General features: G+C 42.9%; 2 protein-coding genes across 4 annotated transcripts in view; one reads left to right on the forward strand and one right to left on the reverse strand.

Annotated features, from left to right (window-relative positions):
* The window catches only part of sesn1 (sestrin 1), a 66442-nt gene extending 58539 nt beyond the window's left edge, over positions 1–7903 (forward strand). The window contains exons 1-9 of one of the 2 annotated variants that reach the window (XM_031727672.2): positions 1749–1993; positions 2802–2867; positions 2956–3156; positions 3255–3437; positions 3786–4022; positions 4103–4357; positions 4450–4640; positions 4724–4868; positions 4964–7616. In XM_031727672.2, coding sequence (XP_031583532.1) covers positions 1892–1993; positions 2802–2867; positions 2956–3156; positions 3255–3437; positions 3786–4022; positions 4103–4357; positions 4450–4640; positions 4724–4868; positions 4964–5050 — 1467 coding nt within the window. In that variant the 5' untranslated portion in view covers positions 1749–1891 and the 3' untranslated portion in view covers positions 5051–7616. Of the gene's footprint in view, positions 1–1748; positions 1994–2801; positions 2868–2955; positions 3157–3254; positions 3438–3785; positions 4023–4102; positions 4358–4449; positions 4641–4723; positions 4869–4963 lie in introns of those variants that run through there. The other variant, XM_039598756.1, reaches the window with a different exon arrangement.
* armc2 (armadillo repeat containing 2) lies at positions 6632–23529 on the reverse strand. 2 transcript variants are annotated; one of them, XM_031727675.2, is made up of 18 exons: positions 23341–23529; positions 21974–22188; positions 21806–21878; positions 21292–21463; positions 20619–20745; positions 17867–17931; positions 17167–17274; positions 16021–16205; positions 15780–15882; positions 15481–15695; positions 14306–14451; positions 13175–13274; positions 11810–12119; positions 10232–10354; positions 10035–10148; positions 9626–9758; positions 8927–9081; positions 6632–8740 (listed from the first exon to the last, which is right to left on the reverse strand). In XM_031727675.2, exons 2-18 carry the CDS (start codon positions 22180–22182, stop codon positions 8607–8609), a joined length of 2472 nt encoding a protein of 823 aa, XP_031583535.1. In that variant the 5' UTR covers positions 22183–22188; positions 23341–23529; the 3' UTR covers positions 6632–8606. The 2 variants fall into 2 exon arrangements, with proteins under 2 accessions (XP_031583535.1, XP_031583533.1); XM_031727673.2 differs by having other exon boundaries at positions 21974–22192; positions 23341–23528.

A 23529-nucleotide genomic window follows, 5' to 3' on the forward strand; every position in this document is an offset into this window, starting at 1 on the left:
CCAGCAGCCCTGGGAGTGCTGACTCCAGCCCTGGGAACATGTTTACTGCTGCCCTGCACCCCACCCTGTGGCATCAGGAGAGGGACTGGCAGAGGTGGTGTTAGTGGTGGCAGTGGGTAGTGTTGGTGATGAAGGTGGAGGAAGGAGAAGGGGGTGCGGGGTAGACACAATGAACCTGCTGAACATCGTACTATCGCGTTATCGGCACTGGGGACTTGTAGTGGGTTGACAAACTGGCAGGGCAGGCTCTTGATTGGCAAGTGCAGGGTCAGACTTGCCTTTTCTTGACTTCCTCTTTTTACTCATCGTTTTCTAAATTTAGCTTGTTTTTTTTTATTGGCTCTTCCTCCAGAGTTGGTCCAGTTGCTGATTTAATCATGACTTGTTGCTGTAAAGATTACCCAATTTCAGGACAAAGTTTGTCAAACTTTATGGATTCTTAAAACTTAAAGCACACTGTTGAACTTTTCTCCCCATGAAAAGAGTTTGTGTGAAATCTCTTAAAAGAAAAGCTCTGTTTGCTTTGGGAAACATGTTATCTTGAAATATCGTGTGTGTGTGTGTGTGTGTGTGTGTGTGTGTGTGTGTGTGTGTGTGTGTGTGTGTGTGTGGCAACTTTGTGGATGCGTTAGTGCTTTTGTAATGTGGTTGCTGGCAGTCCAGAAGAAACAACACTTGACTCACATGTGTTCTGAACCATCTACCTCCTGTTTATAAAGATTTTCACATATAGATGTCCTGCATCTTGCACCTAAAACAAAATAAAAATAACCTGTGTGAATGAAATCAGATGTATAAATATAAAGTTTGCATCGCGCACAGTTGTTTTCCTGATCGTCTCATGTGATATCCCTCTGAGTAATCAATGACTTTGTGAACCACTGCGATGTGATAAACCAGTTATATGCCGTTCTACTGAATGTGTTATTGTCGGCTGGGATAAACAAAGCCATAAGAGAGCTGCCTTTCTTATCTCTGCTTCCTCCTGGCTTTTAAAAAAAAGAACTCCTTCGGCCAGCCTGATTGGTGGAGAAGTGGCAGCATCTGTGGTGTGATAGGCTGCGGTGGAAAACCACCAACTGAAGGGCTGTTGTTGCAGCAGGTCCTGCACCAATCCATCTCGATGATCTTTGCACAGTGGACCTCTACTTTTTTTTTTTTTTCTGTTTCCACTACTCAAGGCGAGCTGGGGGCTCAGCTTACACCCCCCTTCCCCTCCCCCTCCCCTCCCTGAGTCCTCCAGTACTGCAACAAGCCAATGGGGAAGGTGGTGGTGCATGCTGGAGCTGGCTTTGAGTGGTTGTTGTTGTTTTCCCTGAATGCACAGATAGACTCCCAGATTAACCCACGCAGACTCCTTGTCTAAGCTCCATTTTTGTCAGCAAGAACTATTTTAAGCATTCCTGCAATGTGATAAGCGACAGGGTGGTATTGATTTCAGCCTCAAGCCTCTATCATCCTGTACTGATTGCATGTATCAGTCGGCACACAGAGCTTAATACGTGACAGTAAATGCAATCATAATTATTGGCAGCAGGGAACAAAAGAAAAAGGGAGAAGTGATGATGTTTTCTTAGAGGGGGGTGTCTCTCAGCTCACCCGCACCCCTCCTCCTCCTCCTCGCGCTTTACCCCCGCCCTCCAGATTTCCCATTGGCTAGCCGGAGGCTGTTTTCCCTCATGCGATTGGTTGCCGAGCGCGTCGATCACGCGAGCCCCGACTTATTTACCGAATGTATGAGCGAGAGAGGAGCGCATTCTGCTGCAACAGCTGACTGCCGAGCGCTGTGCCCAGTGCCCGGAGGAACAAAGAGGAGGCGACGGGCATCAAGATTACATGTTTTCGCCTTTTTTACGCCGCTGAAACGACACAGGTGCAGCGAGAACGCGAGATGAGGCACGCGGTCGCACCGGCAGAAAACGTGGAAAATCATTCGTTTACGGTGACAGACTTGTTCAAGATATGCACCCATTGTGAGCGGCTGGGCAAGAAGGTAAGAGAAAGACGAGAGGGGGGTAGAAACAGGAAAAAAAAAAAAGAAAAGACAGCGAAAAGGCAGCTGTCGGTGAGCCTGCTCCGGTGATCTAAGCCGGGATTTCTCTAGCTTATGTCACGTTTAATTTTTTGTTTAAAAGCGACGTTTTCCTCTTTAAAGAACGAGCTGCAGTGCAGCCTTTTGTCCGGGCTTGTTTGCGACTCGGGAGTTTCAGATCATCCGAGCTAAGAAACCCTTCGTGGAGATTGGTTTCTTTGCTCATTTTGAGTTTCTGGAAGTCGACCTGTGAGTTTGACGTGTTTTAAAATGAGTGTCACTGCCGATTAATGTACATTTAGTGGTCCTTCATTCATCGGCTTCATTGTGCGCTGCGGGACGGTGTCCGCTGCTAGACATGTCTCGGCAAGCAGCGGAAAGTTACGGGGCATAAAGGAGGCAGTGTGAGCGTTTCTATTGTGTTTTTAACTTTGAATCCGAGCAGACCCTGCGCTTTGTGTGTTGGGTATCTCATCAAAGGTGAATTGGGGTGAATTTATTTTTTGATTTTGAGCGTAAATTCTGTTCCTGACACCGACAATAGTTGCGAGAAGCATCCACAGTCTGAACTCGGATATTAAATTATTTCTCTGAAGGTTTGCTGGTGTCAAACATTTAAAGAAAGCCACTCTGGGTTCTCGCACTGCTGGGGTTAAAAATTGGTGACCGCAGAAATGAGAAGTGGTGCTCGGTACTGGAAGTTTATCTGCTCCGTTTTGCGTTGAGATTTAAAAGCCTTGTGTGTTTCTCTCTCCCTCTTGTTTTGCAGGACTTGGGAATACGGATCCCAAGACCTCTGGGTAACGGACCAAGCAAATTTATCCCTGAAAAAGAGGTATGAGATGGATTGTAACCTCACTTCAGACCTCAAATATGAAGTTAAGAGAAGAATCAGCTGATTTGTTTATGTCCTCTTTGACTAGATCCTCCAAATCAGTAAAGTGGACTCCAGGACTCAATCGATATTTGAGGATGCGTTTGCAGCCCTCGGCCGCCTGGATAACATTTCCCTCGTGATGGGTTTCCATCCACAGTACCTGGAGAGTTTTCTCCGGACGCAGCACTACCTGCTGCAGATGGATGGACCCCTGCCTTTGCACTACCGACACTACATCGGCATCATGGTATGGCCAGGTTCAGCCTCTGACGTTCTCAGAATAAAACCAGGTCGACTTCCTCTCTGTGCGAAGTCGTAAATCTCGCTTTTTCGCATGTCTTGCAGGCAGCAGCCAGACACCAGTGTTCCTACTTAGTCAACCTGCACGTCAACGACTTCCTTCAGGTCGGGGGAGATCCCAAGTGGTTGAATGGCCTCTTTGAAGCCCCGCAGAAGCTGCAGCAGCTCGGAGAGCTCAACAAAATCCTGGCCCACCGACCGTGGCTTCTCACCAAGGAACACATTGAGGTGAGAAGACGGGCAGGGTCTGCAGGGGTGGATGTGGATTTGAAAAATCTGATGTAACCAGCTGAGATCATGGGTGGAGGGTAGAGTATAGCTGCAGCTGTAGGATTTGGACAGATTGGAGGGTTTTAGCAGTAGAGGTGTAGTGAGCGAGAGAGGGGAGCAGATCGAGCGTGATGGGAGAGAGGCTTTAATTTGAAACTGAAGGATGAAAACATATTTTCCACTTCTTGCTTGAAAGGTCAGTGATATTGAAGTCATTATTTGGCTTTCATCACTCACAGATTTCCCCCCCTTTTTTTTTTTTTTTTTTTTTTTTTTTTTTTTTTTTTTTTTTTTTTCCCTTCTCAGGGTCTTCTGAAGGCCGAGGAGCACAGCTGGTCCCTGGCAGAGCTAATCCACGCCGTGGTCCTGCTCACACACTACCACTCCCTCGCCTCGTTCACTTTCGGCTGTGGCATCACACCTGAGATCCACTGCGACGGTGGGCACACGTTCAGACCCCCTTCCCTTAGCCAGTACTGCGTGTGCGATATAGCCAATGGCAACGGTCACGCTAATCACCACGACGATTTGCTCGGCAATCAGGTAGGCAACTGCACTGTTTGTGCAGAAGGATAAATGGTGATAAGACTTCAGAGGTTAACCCGGACTATGCGTTCTTAAAGGACATGTGCGGTGAGGTGGAGGTGCTGATGGAGAGGATGAAACAGCTGCAGGAGTGCCGCGACGACGAGGAAGCCAGCCAGGAGGAGATGGCAACCCGCTTCGAGAGGGAGAAGACTGAGAGCATGCTGGTGGTCACATCAGAGGACGAGGAGTCAGGCCCCCCGAGAGACATCTCGCGCCACTTTGAGGACCCCAGTTATGGCTACAAGGACTTCTCCAGGAGAGGGGAGCAAGTGCCCACGTTCAGAGCGCAGGTGCAGATCAGACGCAACACTCATGATTTGTGGGGTGAAAACACAGTGTGGTCTGTGCTACTGTTACTGATTTATTTTCTTTGTTTTTGCAGGACTACAGCTGGGAGGACCATGGCTTCTCTCTGGTCAACCGACTCTATCCCGACGTCGGACAAATGCTGGACGAGAAGTTTCACATGGTCTACAACCTGACCTACAACACCATGGCTACACACAAGGACGTGGACACCAGCATGCTGCGCAGGGCCATCTGGAACTACATACACTGCATGTTTGGCATCAGGTCAGACACTTGAGCTTTTACTTACGCAATGGTCAGGCAGCTCTGTGGCCTCATTACTAACACTACTGCTATGTCTTATTCAGGTATGATGACTATGACTATGGGGAGATCAACCAGCTCCTGGACCGTAGCTTTAAGATCTATATTAAGACCATCGTGTGTAGTCCTGAGAAGACCACCAAACGAATGTATGAGAGTTTCTGGAGGCAGTTTCAGCACTCCGAGAAGGTGAGATTTAAAGGGTGGATTCACTTATTTGATCTTCTAGTTACTTAGTGAAGTGCAGCCTTCTAATAACTTTTTTTCTTCTCCTTCCCCTGTAGGTTCACGTTAATCTGCTTCTTATGGAAGCGCGAATGCAAGCAGAACTGTTATACGCTCTGAGAGCGATCACTCGCTACATGACATGAAGTGCTCTGGGTCTTGTTCTCATTGTCCCATTTTTATTTTATTTTTTCTTTCTTTCTTTTTAAATTTTACAGTCATCATTGCTGGGACATTTAAAGAAAACAAATCAAAAAGGGGGAGGGTGGGGGGGACGTTCGATTAAAATTGTGGAAGAGATGTGTTGAAGAGAGCCCGGTGTTGTGACGAGGCTTTGCTGGGTGGATGTTGAGAAGAAGATCAGAACAAATGGAGAGCAAGAAAATGACTGTTGGGAGAAAAGACATCTCAAACTACAGAAGTGGATCCACAAACTGTTTGTTGCCTGCAGTGCCATAACTGACCAAGAGAGGGCAACCTTGAGCCAACTCCTGCCCTGCAACACCGGAGGCATCCGGGGGACTAGTTTCAGTATTGCAGCGTACGGCAACCGAGGTTGCCAATCTCACCTGTTTCCTGGTGGAGTGAATACCCAGAAAGAAAAGCTGTGCAGCCAGAAACAGTCTGCACTTTGATTCTGTCGTTACTGTTATACGTGTTTTAGTTTCTTGAATACCTTTTTATTTCATTTTTTTTGTATTACGAGAAGTTGTCCTTGTGGTTGCTGTTGGCGGTAACTGGAGATGGACGCATAAACTTTTTTTTTTTTTTTAAACGTGTGCCTGAACTATCCAGCACAGTGTGCATACGTGCTGATGCTGCTGCTCCCATGTTGTATTCAGTGGGGTCATATTGATCCCCAAAATCACCTCCTCACCCCCTTTCCAACCCCCACCCCACCCACTATATGAGCCCCTGTCCATTACAAATCCACTGCATTACACCCCTTCCCTCTTCTACCTTGTACCTAAATTTCAAATGTCAATGTAAGCTAATCTGAAAGTATGTGTGGAAAATAAGAACACTGTCTGAGCCCTTTGTGAGCGGAGATGCATGGATGAGTTGTTTTATGACTGAGGTGTGTGTGTGTGTGTGTGTGTGTCTGTTTGTCTTTCACAGAGATGATGGAGAGAAAGGCGGGAAAAAAGTACGTCTTGGAATTTAACCTCTCAAAAAAAAAAAAAATTAAGCGAGGCACTTTGAAGGAAGACTTCTTGCTTCTGCTGTAGCTCTGGTTTTGTGACAATTTTTTATTGTTTTGTTGATGATGCCTTTTTTTTCTTTTTTTTATTCCCAGTGAGGAGGAGATGGGGAGGGGAAAAAAAAAAGCTAATCAAAAAGAAAGTTAAGACACCAGGTTTTCAGGAGGGATTTGCTTCCAGTTCCTCTAACCATACCTTTTTAACGGTCTTCCGCTTATCCCAGCTGCCTGGTTGCCCTAACACTCTTCAAAAGCTTTGGATTGTGAATTTTACCAGTAAACGAATACCTCCTCTGTTCTTCTCTATTAAACATACAAGAAGTGCTCTTTGGTGAGCAGAGACGTTGTTGTTGTTGTTGTTGTTGGGCTGCCGCGCTCCCCGCTGCTCGGGGACCTACCGGGCCTACACCTGGCGGACTGCGCTCGATAACGTTCGAACGCAAGAGGTTGTAGCTGTGCTTATTTCCCCACTGGGAAAGTCTAACCAGTGCAAAAGCAGCTTTTTTTTTTTTTTTTTTTTTTTTTTTCTTTATTTTGAACAGAGGTGTGAAACCTCTACGGTTTGTTTTCTTTGTTAATCATTTCAGTACTGCATTCTTCTGAGGCTGGATTTGAGACAGGTGACGGATGAATGAGTGACTATGATGATGAGGACTCTGATGAAAAAGGAATGGTACATTTGCAAGTGTTTTGAGAGGAGGTTTTCTGACTGTCAGTTACTGACACTTTTTATATGGAAATATATGAAAAAAAGATTAAAAAAAATAATAAACTAATATTAAATTGTTGTGTATCATTTTGTAGCTTTTTCCCAAAACAATGTAACGTGTGTTTCTTCATCAATAAGATTGTATAAAATGTGGAGAAATGCAGTTCAGGAATCAAACATTCAAAGCACAATCGGTGTCACCATCAGTTCACAGCTCGCTCAGATGCACAAGAACAGGAAATTAAATTGCCCGTAGTCATTAGTAAGGATATCTGAGCGCTGTTATGCAAAAGATGACTTGTGAATTGACACAGGAGATTTACTTGCTCTCTGATAATGAAGCTGACTTCACCAACAGCAGGCTGGACCCAGGGGTATAGTTCAGTCTGCCGTCAGTACAGTCTAGGGACTTTGATGTGAATTTCATTTTACTGTATCAGAAGTGTGTAGTCCCCCTTCCTGTGGTGCGGTTGAGACTTAAAGTTTCTCTTTGCTCCCTACCAGCTTTTGTCTCGATTCAAAGGAGGGGATTTCCTTGTAGGTCAAGTTACCTCACTTTCCTGTTTGCCTCTGTGTCACACCTTTCTGGGAAAAAGTGTTTCGCTCTCCAGATGAGGCTGGAAGTCTGTCAGAAGTTCAGGGTGATTCCCGTCGAGGCCGCAGAAGTCTGTCAATGTAAAATCACCAGCAGAAACTCAGCGTTCCTCCCCACTGGCCTTTACATTTTTCCCCACGATAATACAAAACAGGAACGTTTTTTTTTTTTTTTTTTACATTTTTAAATCAGACAGCCACCTGTCGCTCATATCATGCTGAGAAATCCTATGTATAGAACAATGTTTGCTGTCATTTCTGGCTATCGGATTGTTTTACCAGGTTTTGAAGCATTAGCTTGTTTTGTGGTTGTTCAAGGTCACCGTTGTGAGAAAACTGGGGTGGGAGTTCAACATTAAGTGCCGTTTCTGATTTGTTTCAATGTAATAACAGTGTGATTTTTGAAATGCTGTATGTTTAGGCTACTTGGTGTAACTCTGTAAGCACTGCCTGGCCCCATATCTGTGTCATAATAAAGCAAACGTGTTTTCTGCTCTTCATCTGCTATGCTTTTTTATTAAGTACAAGTTCAAATGCCACACGATCCACAAACGATAAAAGATTTACACATGAGGTAAATTCCAGGTCGGTCATCTGTTGTTTTTTAAAACAACATAAAACATTATGTACTGTACAATACAGTGCAAAGCCAGTCATATGAGTGTGCAAAAACATGTTTTTGTGCGTGATAAACCCTTGAAAGGTTTGTGGAACTGAAAGTGGATGATATGCAAATATGTGTCCATACATGTTCCAAAGTATAAAGGGCTCAACAAATATCACATCCACACACACCACCTTTTTTTTAATTTTTTTTACAGTTTACATTAAGCCTGCTTGCTATATCCTGGATTATTACCTGTATGATTAGATAAATTAAAACCTGAGACATTTTATGCATTTACAGTATAAGTGTTTCATATTGGCCTGTCTGGTCTGCAGCCTTTAAACTTTACTGGCTGTAACTTCACCCTTGGTGGAAAACATGACGGCTATGTGGAGCATATTCAGCATATTTAGAGGATTATAGTGCAGGAGTCGGCTGAGCTCATTTCAGCTCTGGTCTCGTGTGTTTTCTGCACAAAAAGGAAACTGCAAAACTTTACAGCCAGCTATACAAAGCTGCAGGTGGTGGCGTGTTTGATTGTAAAAGTATAAATTCAGTTTTTGCTGACACAAAACTCCACGCCCGACTTTCTCAGGCTGTTAGATCTGCAGACTGGAGCATCTTCATCAGTTTTTGAGCGACTGGTAGGAACTCTAACTCCCAACATGCTCTGTGGAAGTCCCTGAAGTCCTCGTTATCCGTCCACTTCAGAGCCTCCTCCTCATCTAAGGAATTTGTAAAGACAAGATTGGAAAGAGTGTGAGAGGGGAAGGTGGGGATATGTGTAACCCTCCCTTCCCCATGAGGGCCTCTGGTGTGAATCGGACATGTTTCCAGTGTGTCCCTCCCTTCTTATGCAAAAGGAGGGATACACATTCTCTCCTTATGTGTGAATCTTTACTAACACCAACCTAAGTATGCAGCGAGGATCTCCAGCAGCGATTCTCTCTCCTCGGTGTCTAATACTTTCTCTGAGCTGCCACCAGTCAGGTTCCACACGGCCTGGCAAATCTGGCCCGCCAGCTGCCAATCACCCAGTCCAAAGTCTCTCAGACAGTCCACCAGCCTGATCACACGCACACACACAGAGACACACATCATATGACTTTTACTAAGCGGATTCACATGACCTAGAGGTTTGTGAACTCCACTTCACTGGCCCTTTATCTAAAAAGAGGATAAAGGGGAAATAAAAAGTTCAAGTGTGAAGAACTGCACCACAGCCTCATAAATCCAAATTTACACATTGGTATGTTTGGATGAATCTGACAAGGATAAACATGAAAGCTCGATATTTAGGAACATCTTATTTGTAGCTGTGGAGTTGTTCGTCAGTTAAAGACCAGAAACCCCCACATCCCACCCCCCTTCCCAAAAAAACAAAATCCCAAGGAGGATGCCATCTGTGTACATAAAGTTAGTAATATTTTTCATAAATAAACCTTAAATAAATAACATCTTTGTCCTTTTATGCTTGCTTTTTTCAAGCCCTTTGGAATTAACAGATAATCTGACCACCTAGTCCGACATGTTGAATTCAATAATTAGCAGTATAATAGTGACTCTAGTGATGTACAGTGATGATGATCACAGCGTGCTTTCATCCTTACTTGGCAGAAGCCCCCTCCACCGTGAGACAGACCCTGCTGGGAGGATCCAGAGCCAGGTTGGTGAGGACCCCGCAGGCTGCAAAGCACATCTCGTTGCTCTTTGAGTCGAGCAGTGTTACCACAAACCGGTGCACTTAGGAGGGAGGAAGATGGCAGTGTGAGTGCGGGAGTGCACCAAGACAAGGCGAGGCAAAGATAAGAGAGCCGCTATCACCAGAGTTCAGCGGGCATGCTGACTGTAGCTGGCCTTGCAGATAAGTGTAGCCTAAACATGACATAATCATATGCATTGGTGGGTCCTGCGTCTGGGTTTTCTGTGCCTAAGTGTTAAAGAGGGTTTCCTGCAGTAAACTTAGGCTCACTGTCTCTGCTCTACCTGCGAGAGTATGAAAACTGCATTTTCATGCACCTTTGTTTCGCATGATGAAGTTCCGAACGTCCTCGTAATGCGACAGGTTTCCATAGACGCGAACGGCCTCGAGCATGGCTCCTGTACTAGAGCTGAGGAGCAACTTCAACATCACTGTGGAGCAAAGAAAAAGAAAGAGTTGGAACTTAAAAAAATATATATATCTATTTTGTCCTCTCTTGGCTTGCCGGCCTTACGCTTTGCAATATGGAGCTGATTGTGTTTGATGGCAGAAGTCTCTTTCTGGTAGAAGGACAGGTTGTTGATGGCGGCGGCCACATTGACTAGCAGCTCCTCACTCTCCTCCACTTTCCTCAGCTCTGTGGCACCAACCCCCCGACACACACACACACACACACACACACACACACACACACACACACACACACACACACACACACACACACACACACACACACACACACACACACACACACAGACACAAAAATCAGTGTAACATTAAATTATTTTGTGCATCTGCCATCAGGAACACACCTTCACGCTCCTGAAATTCTACAGCTTGCCATTCATTGAGTGTTGGCATACTCCCAGCTGAATCCTATATAAAGTGAATGTGACTCCACTGAAATGCATACTACGATTTTTAAAATCTACTTCCACGGTTTAAATATGAAAAAATACACGCAGAACTAAAGTGACCAGCCTGTGAGTTTCGCGTTTAGCTCTGCTGAACTAATGTGACAGTGACATTATGATTAAAAATAGCTGCTATCTGTAGTTAATTTTGGCCTTCTACAGTTGGTTTGATCGTGAGCTGGCACACAAAGGTCAAAGTGACCGAGTGCAACCAGCCGTGACACCATGAGCAGCCTGAAAACAAGGCCTGCTCCCAATATAGCAGCAGATGTCTTGTGCTCGGTCATAAATCGTGAATATTGCGGTCGCGCTGTCAACCGTCGCCTGCGTCACTCGAAAGATGGTTTCTGGTTCTGACTGGAAGCGCCGCTTTGTTCCCTCAAAAGCTCTTTAATGTGAGCGCCTCGGCCCGTTGCGATCTTAATCAAAACAGGACATCAATCAGCCCAATCTGCTCTTTCATTCTCAGCTCAGATTTTGTCTTCCCCTCTCAGTAATTTTTTGTTTCTGCCTTCAGTTGCTTCTCTCCACAATCTCCCTTACCTGATGTGCCCCTCGATCTAATAATGCTCCCACCTTTTTTTCACTAGTTTGACCTCTGTGTTGTTTGTGAAAATTTGACTGTGTAGGAGGCAGGCAGCAGAAAATACAGAGCTTAACGCCCACCCGTGTATCAGTTCAACCTGTCCTGAAACCATCTAACCACATGGGAGATATTCACACACGCAAACCGAGTCGGCTGTGAGATGTCACAGAACATCCTGCTCATGCAGTGAAGCGCTTCTTCTGTCAGCCTTATAAAAAAAAAAGAAAAAAGAAAAAGAAGAAGAAAAAAAAACAGGTAAACCGAAAGAGGATGTGCTGCAGAGCAAACAGAAAGTACTGAGAGGAAACTGAATGATGGAATGAACAGACAGATATGGAGTGTGTTTTCGTGTTTTTGACAAAAGTCATGTCTTGTTCCCAGCACAAGGGAAGTGGTTGTGTACCTCATAGGTACTTATGGTGCACTAAACCGCTATATTTAAACCTATCAGAACTCCAGATGTTTACATGCTGCTTTTGTTGCATAGCATGAAAAAACAGGCCACTGTTAAGCCTGCTGACTGCTTCATCTTCTTTAACCTAATAAAGGATCTGACTTAATGAAGATGAAGCTGCTCCTTCCTTGTGCTCACCAAGTGTCTCCATCAGAAGCCGAATGCAGGCTGTGTCTGCGGCCACAGGTGGACCCACGGCGGGGTGGATGCACATATTCGCCAGCACCCTGACCAGCTTCACCAGCACGTCGTCAGCCACCTGTGGTCTGACGGGAGGAGAGGCTCCTTTCTGCACGACTGTGTGAGGTGGCCCATCTTTTCGCTGGTAGATGTCGTACAGCCAGAGAAGCGTGTGCATGCAGCCGTCGCACTGAAAGAGCTCCAGCCGGGGCTCGTCGCTTTTGGCTGTGAGATTCCCGAGGGTGAAGAGGAGGCGCACGACGAGGTCCTATGAACAAGCGGTGGAGATCAGTGGAGAAACATCAGTTTATGGATTTAGATTTATTAGATGTTTGCTTAGGTAAAAAAGAAACTGACAAGGAAATCAAGTGTTTTAAACTACTTCCTGGGGTTACCGGCTTTGTATCAATGAATCTGCTTACATTTCATGCTTAGTGCATTATTATTATTGCCTTTTTATTTCTTAGAGACCAGCAGGATCTGTTGAACTGTCTAAACTGACACTGTAAAGGTTTGGCTTTTTTAATAAATCCACTAATCTTTATTCTAACCACCTGATTCTCTATCAGCAATGTTTGATCAGTACATTTATATTTGACTATCCTGAGCAGAAAGAGGCTGATTGTGTGTGACACTACCTACAGGACAGCAAGCCTCTCCTGTCATGCAGCACGAGCACCTGTGTCACTCAGAGTTTAGAGTTGTGTAGATTGGTTTGACTGCGATTACACAATATTTTGTCAATGAGTTACCACGCTTATGGAAAACAACTACGTCACACCCTACAGAGCAGGTGAGAGCGCACTCGTGTCTCCCATTAATGTGTACCGACCCTGATATGAGGACGGGACGTGGTGTCCCAGGATGTTTATTACATGTTTTGCTATCCAGTGTGTTTATGTTTATGCGTGTGTGTTTGTATCTGTGGGTGTCAGTTTATTCCAAATGAAATGAGAAGCACTTGTGAGTCGAGTCTAGTTGCCAAAGTCCCACATTCATCCTCTCCTCTTCCCTCCATATTCCCTTCCTTCCTTCCCTAGTCTAGCTTCCCTTCCACCTCTGTATCACTTCTTCTTCTGTGCCTATTCAATCTTTCCTTCTCTCCTCCATTTTCATCTCTTTTTGCATACTCATCTGGTTATTTAAATATCAAATCAAACACACAGCAGAGGAGAAATGTTTATAGTAATAAACAATTCATATAAAAAAAGTAAACTGTCCAGTAAAGGTGCATAAGTAACTTAGTGTAAAAAACCCCACCTCTCTTTAATTCTGAAAAGTCTCGAGCACACACAAGAACACAGAGGAGGCTTGTGGACTCACCTGTTTTTGGTGATGTTTGCTCAACAGCTCTAAAAATAGCTGGTAGCAGTCGGGGGTCTGAGCCAGGGCGAGGCGGCACTCAGAATATGAAGAAAGTTTACTGAGGGTGAGAGGGGACAAAAAATACCATAGACCACTCCACTCAACTCACTGCCCTGCTAGGGTGACTAAATGTGGTGACATTAAATCAACATGGCAAATGCATTGATAGATCTGAGCTGATTATTATTTTTATTATCACGCGAAAACACATTTTTAAAAAGCTAATTTTCTTTATTTTGGACTTCATGAATTATTCTTATCACATATTGATAAACTGATGAGGCTGGGGTTACAGAAAGAGAAAGATGGGGACGCAAATTGTGCTTGATTGCTTCAGTTTGGCGTTGGTATGAAGATCAGAGAATGCTTAGTCTGTATTATCCTCTACGACCTTTCAAAAGGTTGTCAAAATATCACAGAGCACTTATTCCAAGGTAGATTTGCAGTTACCATTATATACAGTGTGTATCCACTCACTGGACACTTTATTAGGTACACTTTGCTTGTTCAAGAAACCATTTTGATGCTTTGAGCTTTGTGACATTGTGCATTTAAAGAGGTATATATGATTAAGACACACCGAGTTGCTGTCATGTGATTGATTCGATATTTATGTTAACAAGCAGCTGGACAGATGCACTTAATTAAGTGACCAATGAGTTTAACTCCACCCATGAGCATGTTTTTTTATCATATGTCCTAAAAATCTATGTACTTTCCTGAGATTCCACCTCTGTGTATGTAGTAAGCATGATTTAGGTGAGCAAGTTCACATAGATTATGATTCTGTATCTTGTAGTTATTCACAGTACTGGACAGTTAAAACTCTGATAAGTGAACGGAAGTCAAACAGGCCATCAAACATAAGAGAGGGTGACGTGTCATATTTTTCCATAGGTGTAGTTAGAAAACCAGACATCGAACCACCTCTACATGCTACATAATGCTGAAAAATCTTGTGTTACTGATCTAACATCATGCGAACCTAGACATCATGGAATAGAAAAAAGAATAAAGGGGAAACTAACAGGGACCTTTAAAGTGTGATTTAAGTAAAAAACCAGAAATGGATCTGTGGATTTTCGATACCTGTAAATTCTGGAAATGTTCATGCAGACATCCTGATCTTCACAGTGTTGCCGCAGCACTTGGCAAAGCGCTGGTAGTATGGAGAATGAAACAAACAGTGGACGGGACTCATGGAGATCAGCAAGATTCCTCAGGATCGTTGTCAGCTACAGAGGTGAAAGACAGAAAAGAGTCCAGTGTAGGTTAGCAAAGAAAAATACACCTAGTACATTAATGGTTTGTAATAACGCCAGAGCTTGTGACGCTGGCCTGTTCATCGTGGTGTACAACATAGCAACTGGAAACTTCCCACTGCTGATCAGGATATCCTTCACTGCACACACTGAACAAATATATGGGACTGTTTTCTTTCATCTGTGCAATATCTCTAAAATTAGAAACATCCTGCTTCAGAGTGAGTGAAGCTGAAACACTCACTAACACTACTTTTAGATTGGACTTGTAATTCATAATGATCAGGTTGTTCTGAAAGTTCAGTGAAAAGCCTTCAATTGATCCAAAACGCTGCAACGAGAGTAAAATCACAAGACTTCAGGACAGGACAGGACATCCTGCAATGCATTGAGCACTTCCTCTCCACTCACTTCTTTTCACCCCATCCCCCCAACCGGCCACAACAGATGGCTGTCCCTCCTCGAGCCTTGCTCTGCAGGAGGTTTCTTCCTGTTAAAAGGGAGTTTTTCATTCCCACCGTCACTAAGTACTCGCTCAAAGAGGGTCGTTTGTTTTTTGGGGTTTTCCAAAAAAACATTGTACAGTCTTTACTTAAGAGTTGAACTGAAGTGCGAAAATAAATCATTCTATGATAAGAGGGAAACAGTCAAGTAAACAGCAGTACCGAAACTACCCTGAAAGTCATCTTGTGCTTATTTCGCCTTCATCAATGAGTCATGTTAGATATGAAATGAAGCACAGGTTGACAGTTTGTTTACTTGGGCCAGTTTCTGTGGTTGGCAGCAACAATTTTCAGTGCAGTCAAGCAGGCTGTTACTTGTGCAGCATAGGATAATATTCTCGTGGGGCACAATAAATACCAGACATTAACCAAAACATTTGATAGTGGAAAAATCTGCATCAGTCAAAAAACTGGTACATTTTTTACTGATATGGTTTAACATCTTTGTTTTAAGAAGAAATATATATGAAACAAAAATTTGATGCTTTTTAATCGGTACCTGTACGAGGATGTGGCCTGCTATGGGGAGGTTGGTTTCTTCTACTATGCAGAGTTTCTGGACGAGTTTCTGTGCCACACCTAGGAAGTTTTTATCCAGCAATATTCTGAGGATTTCAGCGTTTCCAGAGAGAAATTTCAAAGTTCCAACACAATACAGGATTGCTTCTCCAGATGCAGACACATGTTCATTGCTTAGCATCCTCAGCAATGAATCTAGACACAGAAAACATTTGTTGTTATCATAGAGAATAGATACCGAATAGATAACCACTATGTTTTCAACTGTGTCATCCTGACCAATGACTGAGTTGTTCTGGAAGAGGATGTCGTTGCTTTCACTGCGGCTGATCTGGAAGATGAGTTTACAGATGTTGAGCAGGTTGTTTCCACTGACGCACAGCTGGGGAGAAAAATACAAAAGAATTCACATAACTTTTTGTATAAAATAGTGGGGATGCTTTGTGACAGAGATAAGTAGCAGACATGCTGACAAGCACACACCCCCGCAGACAACCTTGCAAACTCACAGATGACTCACAGCAAGGCACAGCTGGGCAATGTGCATGTTGAGCTGGGCATAGTTGAGGTCAATGAGTCGGAACAGTGTTCGAAGTATCCCTGACCTCTTCTTACAGCGCCGACCGAGCATGTCCGCCTCTGCCAAGGTGCCGTGGAGACGGTCACACAAATCACACAGGCGGTCAACCGAGCCCTCGGAACCGCCTTGCAATGCAGGCAGAGCACACACATTTCAAAAAAACAAAGTCAAGTTTAGGACAGCATGTGCAAAACTCACAATAAGGGGAAACATGTATTTGTATAAATACAGATCAGAGATGTTTTTTGTCTTTCATATGTGTACATTACAATAGCTCTCCTGTCCGTGTGTGGTTGCGAATCAATAATCCTTTGGTCAGCAGAAAATGAACATTTTCCTTCCTCTTCCAAGAAGCGGCTTTGGATTTCATTGGTAATATGCAGGGGAACAATTCAGCGACAGGCAGCTGTGCTCTTTAGTGGAGGAAGAGAAAGGGTGGAGTTTTTCCTTGTTTTTGAGGTAAAATAAATGTTTTCCCAGCATAAATAGCAGGGCCTGGCCATGTCTAAAAAAGGTTGGACCCAGTCTAACACTCAGCACTTCACTACAATATCTCTCTCTGAATCTGAAAGGTGTTTTATGCATGCACCAGAAGGCCCTTGGTACAATAAATATTTAATATTTATCTTTCAAATGAATTTTCCATTAAATTTGTAGAATGTTAAAATATTTACAGCCATAGATTTCATTTTATGGCTGTCAGACTCCAGTTGCAGGCAAGACAATTCTGTATGGATGCCAAGCATAACACTACTCTTTCTTTCTTTGGCAGCTAAAATGACAGTACTTTTTCATTTTGTGAGACTTTATGCATGACTATCTGCCAGTGTTGAAAAATCTATTTTTCAGCCTGCTGGCTGTAAATAAAAAGTGCTCTTGAAACACAGGAAATAGGTATGGATATGAGAAGGTTAGCACAAATAAAAAGATAAAAATAAGTGCCTTAACCACAATCCATTTTAGATTGGCTCTGGAAACATTCAGGCCCAAAGGGTTATATATAATATTTTGATGATTTGAATGCATTTGAATGTTCTATATTTGGACTGTGTTTCGGGGGTTTCTCTATTACACTGGCCACAATACCTGCAGCAACACTCTCTAGTTTTTGAAGGAGAGGAACGATCACATTTTTCCACATCAGTGACTCTGCATCCTCCTCTGCGTTGCCCTTGTTGTCTCCATGCTCTGGCTCTGAAATGTGCAGAGAGAATTGCAGTTAGCCAATTACCACCTCAGAAAACAAAAGCGACAGCCACAGTTCACAAGTTCACAGTCTTAAAATATAACAGCAGGAAGTTTGATGCCACAGTGAAAAGGTCACCATCCACAGCTAGGCTTCCTCTGATTTGTCGGCATGTGGGCATGTGAGCTTGCGCACGTTAACTTGTGCAATCTCTTGCACACAGTGTGCCTGTTTTTTTTTTTTTTTGCTGAAAATTTGCATAACCCCTTGCTTGGTGTGATGCAGGAAGCTGTGGCTGCACAAACCAAAACTTCTCTAACCTATTGGCTGACTGCCTGTCGTGGCAAAACTTGCGCCTTTAGCAACAACACCCCAATCAAAGTTTATTTCTGTTGCACGTGAAACCTTTCTGGGCTCAAGAGTAAACAGAGAGATTTCATATTTAGATCTGTTTGTACTAATTTTGCTCTACGTTGTGCCTGAGTGAAACCAAGTACACTTCTACTTTTACACGCTGTACAAAATGTACCATTTGTGTTTATTATGCACAACACCATACAAAACAAGACAGTGAGCTTCATTTAGTGGATGTGAACAAACCTGCTGTGCTATCTCCTTTGCAGTCTTTGGGTCTTACTCCTGAGTCCACATCACTCTGCACCATTCTGAAAAACACACAAAGAGCCTGACTATATAGGGTTTAGGAAAATACATAAATATAGTTAAAATGAAGAGGCTCTAGGGGCTTTGGCTCTTAAAAAATAAAATGCATTTATTATTATTATTATTTATTTATGTTTTGCTGATTTTACACCCTGTGAACAAAACTTAAGGTCTATTTTCATCAACAAGCACTAGGTGTCACTGTTGCAACAGTGATTGAAACGTGTATGGGCTCCGCTGCTTCACTGTATCTGTGTGTCTGTGCATGTACATTTGCACCCATGCAGATATGTGTGTATCTGAAAGTTTCTGTGTTACCACTTTTTAATTTTAATTTTTTTTGTTTGTCTAGAGGTGTGCTGCTTTGCAGGATGCACAACTGCAATCCCCAACAGACAGAAACTAAGATCTCAGCTTTGTGGGCAGTCTGGTTAAAGGTGTTCATGCTTTGTCACTGCGAGCTGTCTCCAAAGCCTTACAGTTTGTTCTGCAATAACCGTAATGTGCTCCCCAAAACACGCCCAAGTGTCATGCTGTGTTATGTGTTGTGGCTCGCCCTTGCATGTCACTCTTAGATCTGAGTGTCTGCATTTAAACTCTGCACTGTTCCAACCACACTCAAAGATAATGACTCAGTGCTCCAGTATATTCTATATCACATGACAGGTGCCGTTTCTTATGAGCAATTAATACCAGCTGAGAAAATCCTAATGACTTTCTGTAACTGTAAGATTTACTGCAAAAAGCACACAAATATGTAAAGAGGGAATCAGCTTTAAAAACATTGAAAGGTGTAAACACTTCTGTAGAAGACAAAAATAAGGACTGAAGCTTCTGTGATATAACAGATTAACTCTCAGGATTTGTTATTTCTTTGAACTTTTACATACAAGTGACAGATATGAGATTTGGCAGCAATTATCTTTTCATATCAATGAAGAATCCTCAGAAGAAGCTTGTTTGATGCTCTTTCATTAATAGAGTTTTGGGGCATTATAAAATAGCACACTCACCTTGGTGATTTGATGAATGTTAAAATTTGGCACACAGGGCATATGGAGTAGGGAGTGTTGGCTGAGGTATGCTACAGTGAATGTCAGGGGGCTTTAGCTCTGTATGATAGGATTAAGAGCCCGATAATAAGGCCTCTTTGTGTGATTCGGCATTCTCGGAGACATGACCTCATCCCTGTCTTAGGCCTGGCCAGTGCACTGCAGTCACAATACACGTTGCTGCCAGCCTTGCCCAGATGGGCACCCAAATCTAATAGAGAGCCATTTGGAGCTATAGAGCTCTGGCTTATTGGAGAAAAAGAACCTAGTGGATGTCTAATCTCCCCTATCTTTATATCTCATCCAACTCATCATATTAATCTGTCAAGCTGCGTCCATTTCCACTTGCAGTTAGTGTGCTTCTGCCTTGGCTCTATGTGATTTTTCATTGTTCTCCTCTGTCTAATGTCTCTTTTATATAGTTCCTTGCAACACTAAAGAACTGTGCTTTAAAAACTCTGACCTAGAAAGAATCAAAAAGGGGAAGTCTTCAAGCCCATTTTGTGTAATAATAACATGACCCTGGTTTTCTCACTTGGGACTTTTCTTTGTCAGCAACAAGTTATACAAACATAGCGTGTTAACTTGGTATTAGGTAGGGGGTTGAGCTTGGGGGCATGGCCCAGATTTCCTGTAAAAGTGTTTTATGGTCTGGTCACCCCCCTTCAGCAGCCCCAACTGCCCCACCCAATCGATAGGCGAATGGATTGTAACGACAGCCCCCGACCTCACGGTCAGAGTTATGCTCCTCGTGCTGACACACAGCTGATGAGGTCGGCAGAAAAAAGCAGAGCTTTTAGCCTCTGTGCACTATGGAAGTGTGAAAGCTGACATTTGCTAGTAATGACAGATAGAGACAGTTTCGATGGGAAGAAGAAGCTCGACTTGACCAACATATGGTGTACAGTGATGTATATGAGGATTTAAAAGGGGTCGCGTGCCTGAAGTTAAAGAATTCATTCTATCTATTTGTTAGTGACCCCACTGCTGGTCTAACTGACTTCAGCTATTCGGCTACAGTTGACCATATGAACAATGGTTGGCCGTGGGTCAAGCAGACGATAGTTTTAAAATCCTTTTACTTCGGAATAAGTTCACGACAAGTTTAGTGATGATTAAAAGGAATAGTCCCTACTTTTGACTTATTGCCTCATTTACATTTTTCAAATGGAAGAAGTATTCTCAAAGAGATCACAATTTTTTTTTAAAAGTATTATTTAAGCAGCAAAATAAAAATACTGATAAAGTTAGTCCCTGTAGAACTGCATGTACTGACAGTTACAGGGATGGGCATTTAGGTACAAAATAAACAACTATACTCATATCAGCTTTACTGACGTATTTGCTGCTTTGATCCTCTGCCCAGTAGTCTGGTTTACTTATGAACCACAACCCAAAGACAATATAAGAAAGAGAGGAAACAAAGCAAGGAGGAGAGGGAGAAGGATTTGACAAAAAGCAAAAAAAGGGAGGCCCAATCAGCTCAGTAGTAATGGCTACCCCTGCACCCTTGCGTGTCAATAAATCTTAAACTCATTGTCGAACTGTCATTACAGTTAAAGATTGGGAGGGTGGAAGGGTGGAGAGCGAAGGACATACTGTTTCTTCCAAGTGAAACAGAAGAACAGAAAGCGTACCTTTCACTTGCTGCTGTGCGAGGGCCGGGTTTGACAGGACCACTGTAACCTGCGGTGTGGTCTGTACTGGAAAGTTGCTTAGCTGACAGCTGCTTTTGTCCTGGGCCTGCATTCAGTGGCTCTTTCACTGAACACGTGGAAAAGATGTGGCAAGAAGTTATTTATAGCAACGTTTCTATTTCCTTCATTAGCTAAAAGTACAAGTGCCTATTCATACACATTAACACAGTGCACATATACAGTAAATGTATACAGATAAAGGGCTTAGTCAGTCTCCATTATCTGTTTTACTGCTCTAAATAGCTGAGCAGTTTTTTAGGGAAAGGTTTGAGAGTGAGTAGTCATTTTCCACTCAAAACAGCAGCCGTATATTATGCTTTTTACCAAGCCCCACCACAGAGAATGTAAATCAGGTAAAATGTCAGCATGTGAATGGCTCCATTCATTCCCCTTTCAGAAAACTGCTTCAGCACTCGTGTCTATGCAGGACACGGAGCAAAATGAATGATGTGTTGCTGTTTTTTTTTTAATTTATCTCGTACATATTAAACAGTTCCTAATAAACTGGGTTATTAGCATTTCATAGTAAGCACAGTAAGGGTGCTTTTTTTTAACTGCGATCTCTTGTACTGTAAGTTGAGCTTCATTAACATCTCCCCCCCCCCTTCTTTACCATTTTGGTGTCCTTCTAAAGGCGGTAACCTGGTGAGAGATCCAGGTCTGAGGAGGCGTGCTCGTACTCCTGCCCCTGCCAGCCCCCTCCGTGCCTTCACTGGGCTAGTAGGAGGTTTGGGTAAGGCTTTGAATGGATCGTCAGCATCGCAGGGGACTGAAAACTTTGGCTTCTGGCAAAGCACAAACATCAAGTGCTGAGTATTAGCCAGAGGAAAAATTCACTTGAGACATCAGCACTTTTATAAGCAGAGAAATTTCATTGCATTTATTGCTTCCTTTGCATTTGTCTTTTAAAACTTAAATGCTATTTAATTAGCATATTTAGCATATTTAGCTGGTGCACAGAGGTGTACTAGCCTATTATTCCATTTGTTGCTTTGCTCCAAGATTACAAGTTTATTTATCCACTGAAGATTAGAAGTGTACATACTGAAAATGTACCCTTATTCTGGGATAACCTTCCTCCTTAGACTACAATGCATATTTTGTGTTAATGTGTGATAAGAACATACATGATCCAAAGGAGAGAGGCGAGTCCCTGAACCTGGCCTGGAGTCTGAAGCATCAAAACTTTGAGCATGAAGGCTACAGAGTAAAAAAAAACAACAAAAACAAACGATTACTTTCATCAGAACCAGAGTTTATTTTAGATCTTGACAGAAGTGCCATTTCTGACTAACCTAAAAGTAGAAGGTGGTCTGTTGTCACGGATAGATGCGCTCCCAAAAAGTTGTCTATGTCCATCTCTGGGAGTAAATGGCCGGTGGGTGGACTGAACTCGCAGGGACTGTCTGACCTCATTTACTATCTCTGCACACGTTTTCCTCAAAGCGTTGCGCCGGGGCATCAAGGGGCTGCAGATCTCATGTTTCGTCTCTGTAGAGGCCATATAGGCCTAACTGACATGTGTTAAGAAAGTCCACTGATGATTAAATAATGTCATTATATGTAAAGATACAGGGTGTATCACTAATGGGATACCCAGAGGTACATGTTACCTCAAAATGAACAGTAGGTGTAAAAGAAGCAATGCAAAATCACCCTAAAGCCCTGTATTCAGTCTCACTTCAGTAAAAGTATGGAGACAAAATGTAAAGCATCAACAGCAAAAGCAGTAATTACCACAGCACAAGGATCCTCCTTACTGGATTATTGTTATTATAAATTAAGCTCCCTGTTATTTTATAAATGAATCGGTTAAATGGTGAATTCATAAAAACATCAGAATAAAATCAATGATTCCCATGATAACTGGCCCACGCTGATAAACTGAAACACTTTCACTTATACATAAAAAAAAAACTAAATGGAGAAAAGAAAAACTTAAGCTCAAGAGGAACTAATTTAAAGCCACCTAATTAGCTAAACTATAATTGTTGTTGAATTACAAAATTCACACTAATTGTTTCTGCTCAGCTAAATGATCAGCTTTAACTAGATTATCATTAACACTTCATCATATTTTATTAGACTATTCATTTTGTGTGTCAAATCTTTAACTGTACACACCTAGTAGCTAGAACTATCAGATGAATCGCAAACAACAGAACAAAAACCTGCAATCTAAAGTGAAATTTGATTAAGTAATTGTAAACCGCAGGATTAAAGGTAAGTAATCTGTAAGACATACCTTAAGATTATACTGAAGTAGCCTAACAACAGACAAAACCGCTATCAGAACTGCAGATGGAACCAGGAAAGTACTAAAGTAGAGTTTTTTTGGTTTTGTTTAGTTTTCTGTGGTAGACTATATATATAAATACATTTACAAATAAATTATAAGTAATTAACTTCAAGATAACTTTTCCCTGAACCTAAAGCCCTGAGCTGGAAGTTCCTCTGCGCGTTCACGCTCCGTCTCCATGGCGACAAAGTGCCGCTATGGTAGCTTGAACAACAAACCCTGGAAAGAAAATAACCTAAGCATTCACCAAACAATGCTAAACTGTTTATTTGTCCCAGTGAGAGCAGGAAAACCGAGTTATCTATTATGAATGAAAGCCTGAACATTACTTAAACGGTTATTGAAGAAAGCTGGAGCACTTACCGTTAGCCCCCTTTAAGGTCCTCTATGGGTAACAGTGGGGAAAAACATCAGTCGAGCCCTTAAAGTGGGATTTCACGGCCAAAAGAAAAAGCCAGTGATACCTAAAACTTGCTAAAACTGTTCTCGTTTTTGACAACAACCTAGCCTGACGATATCACGTGCACGAGCTCCAGTGAGCGTCTCTCTCTC

Source organism: Oreochromis aureus, linkage group 15 (assembly GCF_013358895.1).
Source record: "Oreochromis aureus strain Israel breed Guangdong linkage group 15, ZZ_aureus, whole genome shotgun sequence".
NCBI classification, from domain to species: Eukaryota; Metazoa; Chordata; class Actinopteri; order Cichliformes; family Cichlidae; genus Oreochromis; species Oreochromis aureus.